Consider the following 16,453-nt stretch of genomic DNA (forward strand, 5'->3'; position numbering starts at 1 on the left):
TTAAGATGAATGCACTTACTGTAAGTCGATCTGGATAAGAGAATCTGCTAAATGATTAATATCAAATGTAAATGTTTTACATACAGATCTATTTTATTTTATTATTTATTTTAAATACTGATGTCACTAATTATTTGACTGTGTAAAACATATTTCCGTGTAAAACTTATTTCTCTGAGAGTGAGGCGGATATATAGCATTTAGCAAAAGAACATGATTATTTGTCTCTCTGAAATGAAAACACCAAGTTATACAATTTAAACAAATACATGACTGTCATTGAACAACCCCAGGACATGATTAGATAGTGAAAAAACACACCAATCTCTTTCATATTTTTTTTCATCAATAAAAGCTAATTTACCAACATTTTCGAAAATGGATATACAGTGCATTCGGAAAGTATTCAGACCCCTTGGCTTTTTTCACATTTTGTTACGTTACAGCCTTATTCTAAAATTGATTAAATTAACAATGTTCCTCATCAATCTACACACAATACCCCACAATGACAAAGCGAAAACAGGTTTGTAGAAATGTATTAAAAAATAAAAAATAAATGGAAATACATTATTTACATAAGTAGTCAGACCCTTTGCTATGAGACTCAACATTGAGCTTAGGTGCATCCTGTTTCCAGGTGCATCCTGTTTCCATTGATCATCCTTGAGATGGTAAATTCAATTGATTGGACACCTGTCTATATAAGGTCCCACAGTTGTCAGTGCATGTCAGAGCAAAAAACCAAGCCATGAGGTCGAAAAAATTGTCCGTAGAGCTCCGAGACAGGATTGTGTCAAGGAACAGATCTGGGGAAGGGTACCAAAACATTTCTGCAGCATTGAAGGTCCCCAAGAACACAGTGGCCTCCATCATTCTTAAATGGAAGAAGTTTGGAACCACCAAGACTCTTCCTAGAGCTGGCCGCCCGACCAAACTGAGCAATCGGGGGAGAAGGGCCTTGGTCAGGGAGGTGACCAAGAACCCGATGGTCACTCTGACAGAGCTCCAGAGTTCCTCTGTGGAGATGGGAGAACCTTCCAGAAGGACAACCATCTCTGCAGCACTGCAACAATTAGGCCTTTATGGTAGAGTAGCCAGACAGAAGCCACTCCTCAGTAAAAGGCACATGACAGCCCGCTTGGAGTTTACCAAAAGGCCCCTAAAGGACTCTCAGTCCATGGGAATCAAAATTCTCTGGTCTGATGAAACTAAGATTGAACTCTTTGACCTGAATGCCAAGCATCACATCTGGAGGAAACCTGGCACCAGTACAGAGATATTCTTGATAAAAACCTGCTCCAGAGCGCTCAGGACCTCAGACTGGGGCGAAGGTTCACCTTCCAACAGGACAACGACCCTAAGCACACAGCCAAGACAGTCCAGGAGTGGCTTCGGGACAAGTCTCTGAATGTCCTTGAGTGGCCCAGCCAGAGCCCGGACTTGAACCCGATCTAACATTTCTGGAGGGACCTGAAAATAGCTGTGCAGCGACGCTCCCCATCCAACCTGACAGAGCTTGAGAGGATCTGCAGAGAAGAATGGGAGAAACTCCCCAAATACAGGTGTGCCAAGCTTGTAGCGTCAAACCCAAGAAGACTTGAGGCTGTAATCGCTGCCAAAGGTGCTTCAACAAAGCAGTGAGTAAAGGGTCTGAATACTTATGTAAATATGATAATTCCGTTTTTTATATATACATTTGTAAAATTTTCTAAAAACCTGTTTTTGTTTTGTCATTATGGGAATTGTGTGTAGATTGATGAGGGGGAAAAAAACATTTAATCCATTTTAGAATAAAGGCTGTAACGTAACAAAATGTGGAAAAAGTCAAGGGGTCTGAATGCACTGTATAGCGTTTTGGAATGAATCTCTTCATTTAGAGTTTAGTAAACACATTGCGCAAATCCAACATTCTGCCCATTGCAAATAAATTGTGGCTTATTTTGAGGGTTACTACAAAAAATGATTAATTCTTCAAAAACTGTTTCATACAGATAACATCTATCCAGCTCACTCTCTCTATCTTTGTAGGGAAGAATTGTGCTCATGTAACGTTAATAAATTAATTGAGCTTATTTACACAGTTATGCTTCTTTAAGCATGTTCCTCTCTCCTAATTAAAAAGGCATGGGACTAAAATAGCATTCTAAGGGCCCTCACCATTTTTTTATTAAGCCTACTGATATCTTGTTTACATTTCTAGTCATGCAAAATGTTCGAAACCCAAACAAACCAAAATACATGGATAAAGGAGAGGCGGAGAGAGAGAATGATGTCCCTTCTGAATGGTTTGTTTTACACTGAACAAAAATATAAACTCAACATTCAACCATTTCAAGATTTTCCTGAGTTACAGTTCAAATAAGGAAATCAGTCAATTGAAATAAATTAATTAGTTATGTTGAAACATGAGGATCTCGTCACAGTATCTCTGTGCATTCAAATTGCCATCGATAAAATGCCATTTTGTTCATTGTCTGTAATTTATGCCAGCCCATACCATAATCCCACTGCCGCCATGGGGCCCTCTGTTCATGTTGACATCAGCAAACCGCTCTCCCACACTACGCCATACATGCTGTCTGCCATCTGCACGGTACAGTTGAAACCGGGATTCATCAATGAACAGCACAATTCTCCAGTGGGCAAGGTGAGCATTTGCCCACTGAAGTCGAATACGATGCCAAACTGCAGTCAGGTTAAGACCCTGGTGAGGACGACGAGCACGCAGATGAGCTTCCCTGAGATGGTTTCTGACAGTTTGTGCAGAACGGTTGGACGTACTGCCAAATTCTCTAAAACGATGTTCTGGTAGAGAAATTAACATGACATTCTCTGGCAACAGCTCTGGTGGACAATTCCTGCAGTCAGCATGCCAATTACACGCTCCCTCAAAACTAAAAGACATCTGTGGCATTTTATTGTGTGACAAAACTGCACATTTTAGAGTTGCCTTTTATTATCCCCAGCACAAGGTTCACCTGTGTAAAGATCATGCTGTTTAATCAGCTTCTTGATATGCCACACTTGTCAGGTGGATTGATTATTTTGGCAAAGGAGAAATGCTCACTAACAGAAATGTAAACAAATTTGTGAACAAAATGTGAAAGAAATACTATTTTTGTGCGTATTAAAAAATTCTGGGATCTTTAATTTCAGCTCATGAAACATGGGACCAACACTTTCCATGTTGCGTTTATATTTTTGTGCAGTGTTGTTTAAAAAATGGTTAGTTCTGGCCACATAATCTGAAGACTTGGGTTCCAGCCGCCCTTACAAAAAATGTGCAGTTTCATATGTGAAACCATGTTTTCACGTATTCAATTTAGAGTTCACATGTTAACTCCACATTTTCACGTGAGGAGAATAACATGTTTTCACCTCACATGTGAGTTGCAGTTTCACGTGAAATTTGTAGTTTCACATGAGAAACGGATATGAAGTTTCACATGTGAAAAACACTTGGGGGTGTGAAGAACTTGCAATTCCACATGTGAAAATCAAATTTGCAGTTTCACCTGTAAGAAAACTCCACATTTACTTCAATGTTTGTAAACAAATGAAATGTAAACAAATACTGTATAGCCTAAAATATGGTTAAAACTATAGTCTATGGATTTGAGTGGTTGCATTTCTCCAGCCCCATCCCTCAGCTTTTTACCGAAACTGTGAACGCTTTGTTAATGTTTTAATTAAGGTTTGCCGCTTTAAACACCTGTAATAGAGTAACAGTGTTATTATATGGTGCAATCCTCTAGTGAGTGAGTTACTTTTGTGCAATTAATATCAAGCAAAACTTTAAGAACACATTTTTTTGTATTGCAAACAAAAATAATAACAGTGAAAGCATAATATTAACCCTAAAGTATTGATAGCAAAACAAAATATTGCAAGGAAATCGTTAAGAAAAAATAATAATCAATTAAACATTTGTTATGATAACCCAATTCAATAAATGCCTCCCTCTTTCCTGCAATTTTCCCTATCTTTGGTTATGTTACCCTGGCCATTGCTTTCGCTGCCTTTTTTCCAATTGCAAGTATTGTCACATTTATTCCAGCAACATAGCACCCTGAGTCCCACTGCTGGTTTGCATCTGAAGTTAAGTAGAGTCGGTCCTGGTTGGTGCCTGGATGGGAGACCAGATGTAGCTGGAAGTGGTGAAATAATTGTGTCGGAAAATGTTTTAAAACATCTGAAAAATGTGTCAGAAAACCACGTTTCTTTTTTTTTGTATGTACTTTTTTGTTAGGGCGTGCTAACATATAGTGCATAACTACACAGCATCACTTTCACTCACAACAAGTATCTATGCAATTTTTAATTCATCAACCAGCTGTGTTTATTCAACAGTCAATCATGTCATCCACTTTGAGTGTCTGTCTTGTTTGACGCCTGCTACGTGAAGGAACACCTTGGTTGAGACGCAATACTGCAGCTCTTCTCACAAAGGCCAACATAGGAATACACCACAATGAACAAACAGAGCAAAACTTTACACTGAATATTAGAACTATGAAATGGGTGCACTGTTTATAGATATAAAACAGAGAGACATATTCTAAATGAAGTATACAGACTCTGGAGAAATAATGGTGCTCCCTTACGTTCTCTTTATCTCTTACAGGACCAATATTCATGGATGCCCTATCTCAGTTTCACCTGTATATTGGCTGTAATTGCCTCCTTCTGCTCCGGTCCAGGTAAAGCTACAGATTTTTTCTCTCTGGCGCTCTCTCTCTCTCTCTCTCTCTCTCTCTCTCTCTCTCTCTCTCTCTCTCTCTCTCTCTCTCTCTCTCTGCGATAGAAGTTGAATTTAAGTACTGTATGTGCAAGCTTGCTGGGTATAATTGTAGATTAGCATCATGTATGAAGTGAGACAATGATTAGGAAATAATGACATTTATCGGAAATCAAACCTAATTGCCATAGTTACTACTCTATGAAATAAAGCCTATCCCTGGACAGAGGAGTTTATTGGCAGTTTATCGGAATTGGAAGGCGTTCCAGTGTACTTAAACATATTGGATGAGTAAGACCGCCACTGTGCCTGTGAGAAGAGTCACCATCATCATTTACATCCCATTTGAATAGCGACACCCGCTGGGAAGCTTAATCCATGAGCCCAGTCCCTCTCATCCGCCCCGGAATGGTGAGTAAACCTGGACCAGCGGGAACCGATGTGGGATCTCAGAATCACCTTACCACCCACCTGCAGTGACTTCAACATAAATGGTTTTTCATACCCCCCGTGGGAATCGAACCCACAACCCTGGCGTTGCAAACTCCATGCTCTACCAACTGAGCTACATCCCTGCCAGCCATTCCCTCCCCTACCCTGGACGACGCTGGGCCAATTGTGCACCGCCCCATGGGTCTCCCGGTCGCGGCCGGCTACGACAGAGCCTGCATAGCACATCAAATGAGCTCCTCCCATATGGAAAAGTAATATATGCCAATACAGTGGCTTGCGAAAGTATTCACCCCCCTTGCCATTTTTCCTAGTTTGTTGCCTTACAACCTGGAATTAAAATTGATTTTTTGTGAAACAAACAAGAAATAAGACAAAAAAACAGAAAACTTGAGCGTGCATAACTATTCACCCCCCCTCCGCTGGTGTACATTCCATTCCAAGACTCCTGTAAGTCGCTCTGGAAAAGAGCGTCTGCTAAATGACTAAAATGTAATGTAAATGTAAGATATTTCAGTATTTCCCCTTAAACCACACAAGTGTTGCTTTAGCAGTATGCTTAGGGTCATTGTCCTGCTGGAAGGTGAACCTCCATCCCAGTCTCAAATCTCTGGAAGACTGAAATAGGTCCCTCAAGAATTTCCCTGTATTTAGCCCCATCCATCATTTCTTCAACTCTGACTAGTTTCCCAGTCCCTGCCAATGAAAAACATCCCCACAGCATGATGCTGCCACCACCATGCTTCACTGTGGGGATGGTGTTCTTGGGGTGATGAGAGGTGTTGGGTTTGCGCCAGACATAGCGTTTTCCTTGATGGCCGAAAAGCTCAATTTTAGTCTCATCTGACCAGAGTACCTTCTTCCATATGTTTGGGGAGTCTCCCACATGCCTTTTGGCGAACACCAAACATGTTTGATAATTTTTTTCTTTAAGCAATGGCTTTTTTTCTGGCCACTCTTCCGTAAAGCCCAGCTCTGTGGAGTCTACGGCTTAAAATGGTCCTATGGACAGACACTCCAAACTCAGCTGTGGAGCTTTGCAGCTCCTTCAGGGTTATCTTTGGTCTCTTTGTTGCCTCTCTGATTAATGCCCTCCTTGCCTGGTGCGTGAGTTTTGTTGGGCGGCCCTCTCTTGGCAGGTTTGTTGTGGTGCCATATTCTTTCCATTTTTTAATAATGGATTTAATGGTGCTCCGTGGGATGTTCAAAGTTTCGGATATCTTTTATAACCCAACCCTGATCTGTACTTCTCCACAACTTTGTCCATGACCTGTTTGGAGAGCTCCTTGGTCTTCATGGTGCCGCTTGCTTGGTGGTGCCCCTTGCTTACTGGTTTTGCAGACTCTGGGGCCTTTCAGAACAGGTGTATATACAGCTCTGGAAGAAATTGAGACCACTGCAAATGTTTCTTAAATCAGCATCTCTACATGTATGACAGCCATTCCATTCCAGTGTCTTATTTAACGAGGAAAAGTATAAAAACCACTGCTGTGGTCATCACTATCCTCTTGCAATAGGACCGGCTGGATGGCAAAAACAGTGCTAATAGTACCTCAAAAGTAATATTAATAAAAAAATAACTATTGACCATGCCAAAAGAGTTGAAAAGGAAAGTTTTGAGTGAGGAAAAGAAGGGTTCAATTCTGGCTTTACTGGCAGAGGGATACAGTGAGCGTCAGGTTGCTTCCATCCTTAAAATTTCAAAGACGGTGGTTCATAAGAACAAGGTCAAGCAGCAGACATTGGGGACAACATAGCTACAGACCGGCAGAGGGCGAAAACGACTCTCTACTGACCGGGATGACCGCCAACTCATTCAAATGACACTCAACAACCGTTGGATGATATCAAATGACCTACAAAAAGAATGGCAAACGGCAGCTGGGGTGAAGTGCACGGCGAGGACGGTTCGAAACAGGCTCCTAGGGGCAGGGCTGAAGTCGTGCAAAGCTAGAAAAAAGCCCTTCATCAATGAGAAGCAAGGTCCAATTTTCAGCTTTGCCCAACACCTGGTCGTCTAATGGGTAGACGGAGACCTGGAGAGGCCTACAAGCCACAGTGTCTCGCACCCACTGTGAAATTTGGTGGAGGATCGGTGATGATCTGGGGGTGCTTCAGCAAGGCTGGAATCGGGCAGATTTGTCTTTGTGAAGGACGCATGAATCAAGCCACGTACAAGGTTGTCCTGGAAGAAAACTTGCTTCCTTTTGCTCTGACATTGTTCCCCAACTCTGAGGATTGGTTTTTCCAGCAGGACAATGCGCCATGCCACACACCCAGGTCAATCAAGGTGTGGATGGAGGACCACCAGATCAAGATCCTGTCATGGCCAGCCCAATCTCCAGACCTGAACCCCATTGAAAACTTCTGGAATGTGATCAAAATGAAGATGGATGGTCACAAGCCATCAAACATAGCCAAGCTGCTTGAATTTTTGCGCCAGGAGTGGCATAATGTCACCCAACATCAATGTGAAAGACTGGTGGAGAGCATGCCAAGACGCATGAAAGCTGTGATTGAAAATCAGGGTTATTCCACCAAATATTGATTTCTGAACTAAGTTAAAACATTAGTATTGTGTTGTTTAAAAATGAATGAACTTCTTTACATTAATCGAGGTCTGACAACACTGCATATTTTTTGTTATTTTGACTAGTTGTCATTTTCTGCAAATAAATGCTCTAAATGACAATATTTTTATTTGGAATTTGGGAGAAATGTTGTCAGTAGTTTATACAATAAAACAAAAATGTTATTTTTACCCAAACACATACCTATAAATAGTAAAACCAGAGAAACAAATAATTTTGCAGTGGTCTCTTATTTTTTTCCAGAGCTGTATATACTGAGATCATGTGACAGATCATGGGACACTTAGATTGCACACAGGTGGACTTTATTTAACTAATTATGTGACTTCTGAAGATAATTGGTTGCACCAGATCTTATTTAGGGGCTTCATAGCAAAGGGGGTGAATACATATGCACGCACCACTTTTCCGTTATTTATTTTTTAGAATTGTTTTAAACAAGTTATTTTTTTCATTTCACTTCAACAATTTGGACTATTTTGTGTATGTCCATTACATGAAACAAAAATAAAAATCCATTTAAATTACAGGTTGTAATGCAACAAAATAGGAAAAACGCCAAGGGGGATGTCACGATCGTCGAACACAGAGGACCAAGGCGCAGCGTGGAATGCGAACATACTTTTATTTTTAATGATCACACGAACAAAACAACAAAACGATACGTGACGTCCTTGGCAATAGACACTAACCAAACGCGGAACAAGATCCCACAAACACTGTGGCAAAACAGGCTACCTAAGTATGGTTCCCAATCAGAGACAACAAGCAACAGCTGATTCACGTTACCTCTGATTGAGAACCACACCGGCCAACATAGAAACAAATGAACTAGATAAACAACCTAGCACACAAAACACATAGAAACAACCGACCCTGGCTCAACATAACAGAGTCCCAGAGCCAGGGCGTGACAGTACCCCCCCCCCAAAGGCGCGGACTGCGACCGGGCCAAACATAAACCGAACAGGGGAGGGCCGGGTGGGCATTCCTCCTCGGAGGCGGTTCCGGCTCCGGGCTTGACCCCCACCCTCCAACAAACCCCCCATAGCGCCCCTGGTCCGGTCTGGCCCTGCTGGCTGGATCTGGACTGGACATCGGTGGAGCGGATCGCTCAGGCTCCGATGTGGAGCAGCTAACCGGTACCTGACCAGGCACCGGTGATCCAGGCACGGGCTGTGCCGGACTGACGACGCGCACCACAGGCTTGGTGCGGGGAGCAGGGCGGGCCGAACCGGGCTGACGAAGCGCACCACAGGCTTGGTGCGGGGAGCAGGAACGGACCGGACCGGGCTGACGATGCGCACCACAGGCTTGGTGCGGGGAGCAGGAATGGGCCGGACCGGGCTGACGACGCGCACCAATGGCTTGGTGCGGGGAGCAGGAACAGGCCGGGCCGGGCTGGCGACGCGCACCATTGGCTTGGTGCGGGGAGCAGGAACAGGCCGGGCCGGGCTGGCGACGCGCACCATAGGCTTGGTGCGGGGAGCAGGAACAGGCCGGGCCGGACTGACGACGCGCACCATTGGCTTGGTGCGAGGGGCAGGAACAGGCCGGGCCGGGCTGGTGACACGCACCATAGGCTTGGTGCGAGGGGCAGGAACAGGCCGGACCGTACTGGGGACACACACCACCGGCCCTACGCGGGGTTCAGGAACGGGCCGGACCGTACTGGGGACACACACCACTGGCCCTACGCGGGGATCAGGAACAGGCCGGACCGGACTGGCAACACACCCCAGTACCTCTCGCCGTGCCTCTACATTCTCCATCCCCCTGGTGACCAGTGACTCCCGTAACCTGGCGGCCTCCCTTGCCAACCCGCTGAACCACTCTATCCCGACCTCCTGCTGCTCAAGGGCGTTGACACCTCTCACTTCACACCTCAGTGCTAATTGAAGTTGCAGCCGGATCTGTTCTGTCCTAGCAAGCTTGGTAGCCTTAACTTAGCATTCAGTCCTTACAGTAAAAATATATCATTGTAATTTATTTTTCTTCTTGGCTTTAAAAGTAGCTTCAGACTAAACATTACTCACTCAGTTCCAGATTGGATGGTGTTTTCAGGTTTCTGTTTCTTTTGCTGGTTGTTGGGTTTGCCAGTGCATTAGCTGTATAGTCCTTGGAAATAAGAATCTTTGGTAGTAGGAATTCTTCAAGGTGATTTTGTCCAAAATCAGGTTGTAGGTTTGGAGTTTTGATTTGGAGTGAAGGTTATGTTGTGGAGGGTAGTATCCTGTATATGTCCAAGTTGATCTAACTCTAAATCTATCTTTTTGTAAAAACATGCTAAAAAATGTGGGAGCCCATCTGCTCATGCTTTCTACTCTCTCTACATACACACTGAGTTTACAAAACATTAGGAACACCTGCTCTTTCCATGACATAAACTGACCAGGTGAATCCAGGTGAAAGCTATAATTCCTTATTGAACTACCAGAAATCTTTTCAGATTACCTCAGCAAATTGACAACTAGAATGCCAAAGGTCTGCAAGGCTGTAATTGCTGCAAATGGAGGATTCTTTGATGAAAGCAAAATTTGAAGGACACAATTATTATTTCTATTAAAAATCATTATTTCTAACCTTGTCAATGACTACATTTCCTATGCATTTTGCTATATTTCCTATTCAAACTCATTTCATGTATGTTTTCATGGAAAACAAGGACATTTCTAAGTGACCCCAAACCTTTGAACGGTAGTGTATATGGACGAGCAATGACAGAGCGGCATGGCCTAAGATACAGTTGAATATTATAGAATACAGTATATATATATAAAATGAGTAATGCAAGATATGTAAACATTATTAAAGTGACTAGTGTTTCTTAAAGCGGCCAGTGATTTCTAGTCTATGTCTATAGGCAGCAGCCTCTAATGTGCTAGTGATGGCATAAAGTCCAGTGAAGTTCTTTAAGGGCCGTTGTGGTATCGGCCTGAGGGGGGATATAAACAGCCGTGGCTATAACCGAAGAAAATTATCTTGGGAGATAATTGTGAGGTATTCTATGTCTGGTGAACAAAAGGACTTGAGTTCCTGTATGTTACTACAATTACACCATGAGTCGTTAATCATGAAACACACAGCTCTGCCCTTCTGCTTCCCGGAGAGATATTTATTTCTGTCTGCGCAATGAACTGAGAACCCATCTGGCTGGACTGATTTCGATCGAATATCCCAAGAGAGCCATGTTTCCGTGAAACAAAGTTTGTTACAGGCCCTGATGTCTCTCTGTAAAGAAACCCTTGCCCTAAGCTTGTCAACTTTGTTAACCGAAGACTGAACATTAGCGAGTAATATACTCGGAAGCGGTGGGTGGTGTGTGCGCCTCCTGAGTCGAACCAGCAGGCCGCTCCGGGTTCCTCTCCTCAGCCGGCGATGTTTTGGGTCGGCCTCTGGAATCTGTTCAATTGCCCTGGGGAGAGTGAACAAAGGATCTGCTTCGGGAAAGTTGTATTCCTGGTCGTAATGCTGGTAGTTCTGGTGAGTTACCGCCACTCTGATATCCAATAGTTTTTCCCGGCTGTATGTAACGATATAAAACATTTTCTGAGCTAATAATGTAAAGAATAATACATAAAAAACAAAATACTGCAAAGTTTTCTAAGAGCTAGTCGCGAGGCCGCCATCTTCGTCGGCGCCAGGCACATACTTATGTGCTCATGTGTGACACATTTAGTATTAAAATGTTATTTATATACAGTACCAGTCAAAAGTTTGGACACACCTACTCATTCAAGGGTTTTTCTTTATATTTATTTTATTTTCCACATTGTAGAATAATAGTGAAGACATCAAAACATTAAAATAACACACATGGAATCATGTAGTAATCAAAAAGGTGTTAAACAAATCAAAATATATTTGAGATTTGAGATTCTTCAAAGTAGCAACCCTTGATGACAGCTTTGCACACTCGTGGCATTCTCTCAACCAGCTTCATAAGGTAGTCACCTGGAATGCATTTCAATTAACAGGTGTGCCTTCTTAAAAGTTAATTTGTGGAATTTCTTTCCTTCTTAATGCGTTTGAGCCAATCAGTTGTGTTGTGACAAGGTAGGGGTGGTATACAGAACATAGCCCTATTTGGTAAAAGACCAAGTCCATATTATGGCAAGAACAGCTCAAATAAGCAAAGAGAAACGAAAGTCCATAATTACTTTAAGACATGAAGTTCAGTCAATCCGGAAAATGTCAAGAACTTTGAAAGTTTCTTCAAGTGCAGTCGCAAAAACCATCAAGCACTATGATGAAACTGGCTCTCATGAGGACCGCCACAGGAAAGGAAGACCCAGAGTTACCTCTGCTGCAGAGGATAAGTTCATTAGAGTTACCAGCCTCAGAAATTGCAGCCCAAATAAATGCTTCACAGAGTTCAAGTAACAGACACATCTCAACATCAACTGTTCAGAGGGGACTGTGTGAATCAGGCCTTCATAGTCGAACTGCTGCAAAGAAACCACTACTAAAGGACACCAATAAGAAGAAGAGACTTGCATGGGGCCAAGAAACGCGAGCAATGGCCATTACACCGGTGGAAATCTGTCCTTTGGTCTGATGATTCCAAGTTGGAGATTTTTGGTTCCAACCGCTGTGTCTTTGTGAGACGCAGAGTAGGTGAATGGATGATCTCCGCGTGTGTGGTTCCCACCATTAAGCATGGAGGAGGAGGTGTGATGGTGTGGGGGTGCTTGGCTGGTGACACTGTCTGTGATTTATTTAGAATTCAAGGCACACTTAACCAGCATGGCTTCCACAGCATTCTGCAGCGATACGCCATCCCATCTGGTTTGCGCTTAGTGGGACTATAATTTGTTTTTCAACAGGACAATGACCCAACACACCTCCAGGCTGTATGAGGGCTATTTGACCAAGAAGCAGAACCAAGAAATTTGATCATATTACTCCAGTGCTAGCTTCCCTACACTGGCTTCCTGTTAAGGCAAGGGCTGATTTCAAGGTTTTACTGTTAACCTATAAAGCGTTCCATGGGCTTGCTCCTACCTATCTTTCCGAGTTGGTCCTGCCGTACATACCAATACGTACGCTACGGTCACAAGACGCAGGCCTCCTAATTGTCCCTAGAATTTCTAAGCAAACAGCGGGAGGCAGGGCTTTCTCCTATAGATCTCCATTTTTATGGAACAGTCTGCCTACCCATGTGAGAGACGCAGACTCGGTCTCAACCTTTAAGTCTTTACTGAAGACTTATCTCTTCAGTAGGTCATATGATTGAGTGTAGTCTGGCCCAGGAGTGTGAAGGTGAACGGAAAGGCTGGAGCAACGAACAGCCCTTGCTGTCTCTGCCAGGCCGGTTCCCCTCTCCACTGGGGTTCTCTGCCTCTAACCCTGTTGCAGGGGCTGAGTCACTGGCCTGCTGGTGCTCTTTCATGCCGTCCCTGGGAGGGGTGCGTCACTTGAGTGGGTTGAGTTACTGGCGTGATCTTCCTGTCTGGGTTGGCGCCCCCCCCCCCCCCTTGGTTTGTGCTGTGGTGGAGACCTCTGTGGGCTATACTCGGCCTTGTCTCAGGATTGTAAGTTGGTGGTTGGGGATATCCCTCTAGTGGTGCGGGGGCTGTGCTTTGGCGGAGTGGGTGGGGTTATATCCTTCCTGTTTGGCCCTGTCCGGGGGTTTCTTCGGATGGGGCCACAGTGTCTCCGGACCGCTCCTGTCTCAGCCTCCAGTATTTATGCTGCAGTAGTTTATGTGTCGGGGGGCTGGGGTTAGTTGGTTATACCTGGAGTACTTCTCCTGTCTTATCCAGTGTCCTGTGTGAATTTAAGTATGCTCTCTCTAATTCTCTCGTTCTCTCTTTCTCTCTGAGAACCTGAGCCCTAGGACCATACGTCAGGACTACCGGGCATGATGACACCCTGCTGCCCCCAGTCCGCCTGGCCTTGCTGCTATTCCAGTTTCAACTGTTCTGCCTGCGGCTACGAAACCCCTACCTGTCCCAGACCTGCTGTTTTCAACTCTAAATGATCGGCTATGAAAAGCCAACTGAGAGACCTGAGCCCTAGGACCATACGTCGGGACTACCGGCCGTGGTGACTCCTTGCTATCCCCAGTCCGCCTGGCCTTGCTGCTATTCCAGTTTAAACTGTTCTGCCTGCGGTTATGGAACCCCTACCTGTCCCAGACCTGCTGTTTTAAACTCTAATGATCGGCTATGAAAAGCCAACTGAGATTTATTCCTGATTATTATTTGACCATGCTTGTCACTTATGAACATTTTTGAACATCTTGGCATGGTTCTGTTATAATCTCCACCCGGCACAGCCAGAAGAGGACTGGCCACCCCTCATAGCCTGGTTCCTCTCTAGGTTTCTTCCTAGGTTTTGCCTTTCTAGGGAGTTTTTCCTAGCCACCGTGCTTCTACACCTGCATTACTAGCTGTTTGGGGTTTTAGGCTGGGTTTCTGTACAGCACTTCGAGATATTAGCTGATGTAAGAAGGGCTATATAAAATAAAATTGATTGATTGATTGATTGATTGATGGAATGCTGCATCAGATGACTTGTCCTCCACAATCCACCGACCTCAACCCAATTGAGATGGTTTGGGATGAGTTGGACCGCAGAGTGAAGGAAAAGCAGCCAACAAGTGCTCAGCATATGTGGGAACTCCTTCAAGACTGTTGGAAAAGCGTTCCAGGTGAAGCTGGTTGAGAGAATGCCAAGAGTGTGCATAGCTGTCATCAAGTCAAAGGGTGACTACTTTGAAGAATCTAAAATCTAAAATATTTTTTGATTTGTTTAACACTTTTTTGATACTACATGATTCCATATTCCAATGTAGTGTATGTGTGACACAGTATTTGATTGTTTATTACATACAGTGCATTCTGAAAAGTATTCAGACCCCTTGACCTTTTCCACATTTTGTTACGTTACAGCCTTATTCTAAAATTGATTAAATAAAAACATTTCCTCATCTATCTACACACAATATCCCATAATGACAAAGTAAACACAGGTTTTTAAAATTTTGTGCAAATTTATAAAAAATAAAAACAGAAATACCTTATTTACATAAATATTCAGACCCTTTGCTATGAGACTCGAAATTGAGCTCAGATTCATCTTGTTTGCATTGATCATCCTTGAGATGTTTCTACAACTTGATTGGAGTCCACCTGTGGTAAATTCAATTGATTGGACACAAGTTGAAAAGGCACACACCGATCCCACCGTCGACAGTGCATGTCAGAGCAAAAACCAAGCCATGAGGTCGAAGGAATTGTCCGTAGAGCTCCGAGACAGGATTGTGTTGAGGCACAGATCTGGGGAAGGGTACTAAAACATTTCTGCAGCATTGAAGGTCCCCAAGAACACAGTGGCCTCCATCATTCTTAAATGGAAGAAGTTTGGAACCACCAAGACTCTTCCTAGAGCTGGCCACCCGGCCAAACTGAGCAATCGGGGGAGAAGGGCCATAGTCAGGCAGGTGACCAAGAACCCGATGGTCACTCTGACAGAGCTCCAGAGTTCCTCTGTGGAGATGGGAGAGCCTTCCAGAAGGACACCCATCTCTGCAGCACTCCACCAATCAGGCCTTTATGGTAGAGTGGCCAGATGGAAGCCACTCCTCTGTAAAAGGCACATGACAGCCTGCTTGCTGTTTGCCAAAAGGCACCTAAAGACTCTCAGACCATGTGAAACAAGATTCTCTGCTCTGATGAAACCAAGATGGAACTCTTTGGCCTGAATGCCATCCGTCACATCTAGAGGAAACCTGGCACCATCCCTACTGTGAAGCATGGTGGTGGCAGCATCATGTTGTGGGGATGTTTATCAGCGGCAGGGACTGGGAGACTAGTCAGGATCAAGGGAAAGATGAACGGAGCAAACTACAGAGAGATCCTTGATGAAAACCTGCTCCAGAGCGCTCAGGACCTCAGACTGGGGTGACGGTTCACCTTCCAACAGGACAACGACACTAAAACACACAGCCGAGACAACGCAAGAGTGGCTTCTGGACAAGTCTCTGAATTTCCTTCAGTGGCCCAGCCAGAACCCGGACTTGAACTCGAACTAACATCTCTGGAGAGACCTGAAAATAGCTGTGCAGTGACGCTCCCCATCCAACCTGACAGAGCTTCAGAGGATCTGCAGAGAAGAATGGGAGAAACTCCCCAAATACAGGTGTGCCAAGCTTGTAGTGTCATACCCAAGAAGATTCAAGTCTGTAATCGCTGACAAAGGTGCTTAAACAAAGTACTGAGTAAAGGGTCTGAATATTTATGTAAATGTGATATTAACGTTTTTATTTTCTTTATTATGGGGTGTTGTGTGTAGATTGATGAGGGGGTGAAAAAAACAATTTAATCAATTATAGAATAAGGCTGTAACGTAAAAAAAATGTGGAAAAAGTCAAGATGTATGAATACTTTCTGATTGCACTGTATGTCCCTTATACTGTATGTCACAATACATGTTAAATATATGTGTGTTAACATATATGTTACGGGAGCCTTATTTCAGTGTACATTAAATTACATCATTACATGTATTTGATACTTGTAGTCATGGTAATAAAACATTAGAACAAATGACACAAAAAACATTATTTAAACTTTTCAAATGTTTTCTTCTAAGCGCTTCTCAATTCGGCCATTTTACTTTTTAAAGCCATTCCCACTTCATGACAGCATCTCTGGGGGAAAGCAAA

The 16,453-nt window shown here is 43.7% G+C and overlaps 1 protein-coding gene across 1 annotated transcript in view; it reads left to right on the forward strand.

The window, feature by feature from the left end:
- The window catches only part of slc2a9l2 (solute carrier family 2 member 9, like 2), a 265,970-nt gene that overhangs the window by 133,710 nt on the left and 115,807 nt on the right, over nt 1-16,453 (forward strand). Inside the window, exon 11 of the mRNA XM_084173878.1 lies at nt 4,628-4,703. Coding sequence (XP_084030004.1) covers nt 4,628-4,703 — 76 coding nt within the window. The remainder of the gene's footprint in view (nt 1-4,627; nt 4,704-16,453) is intronic.

This window comes from Coregonus lavaretus, assembly GCF_964263955.1.
Source record: "Coregonus lavaretus genome assembly, chromosome: 12".
Lineage (NCBI taxonomy): Eukaryota > Metazoa > Chordata > Actinopteri > Salmoniformes > Salmonidae > Coregonus > Coregonus lavaretus.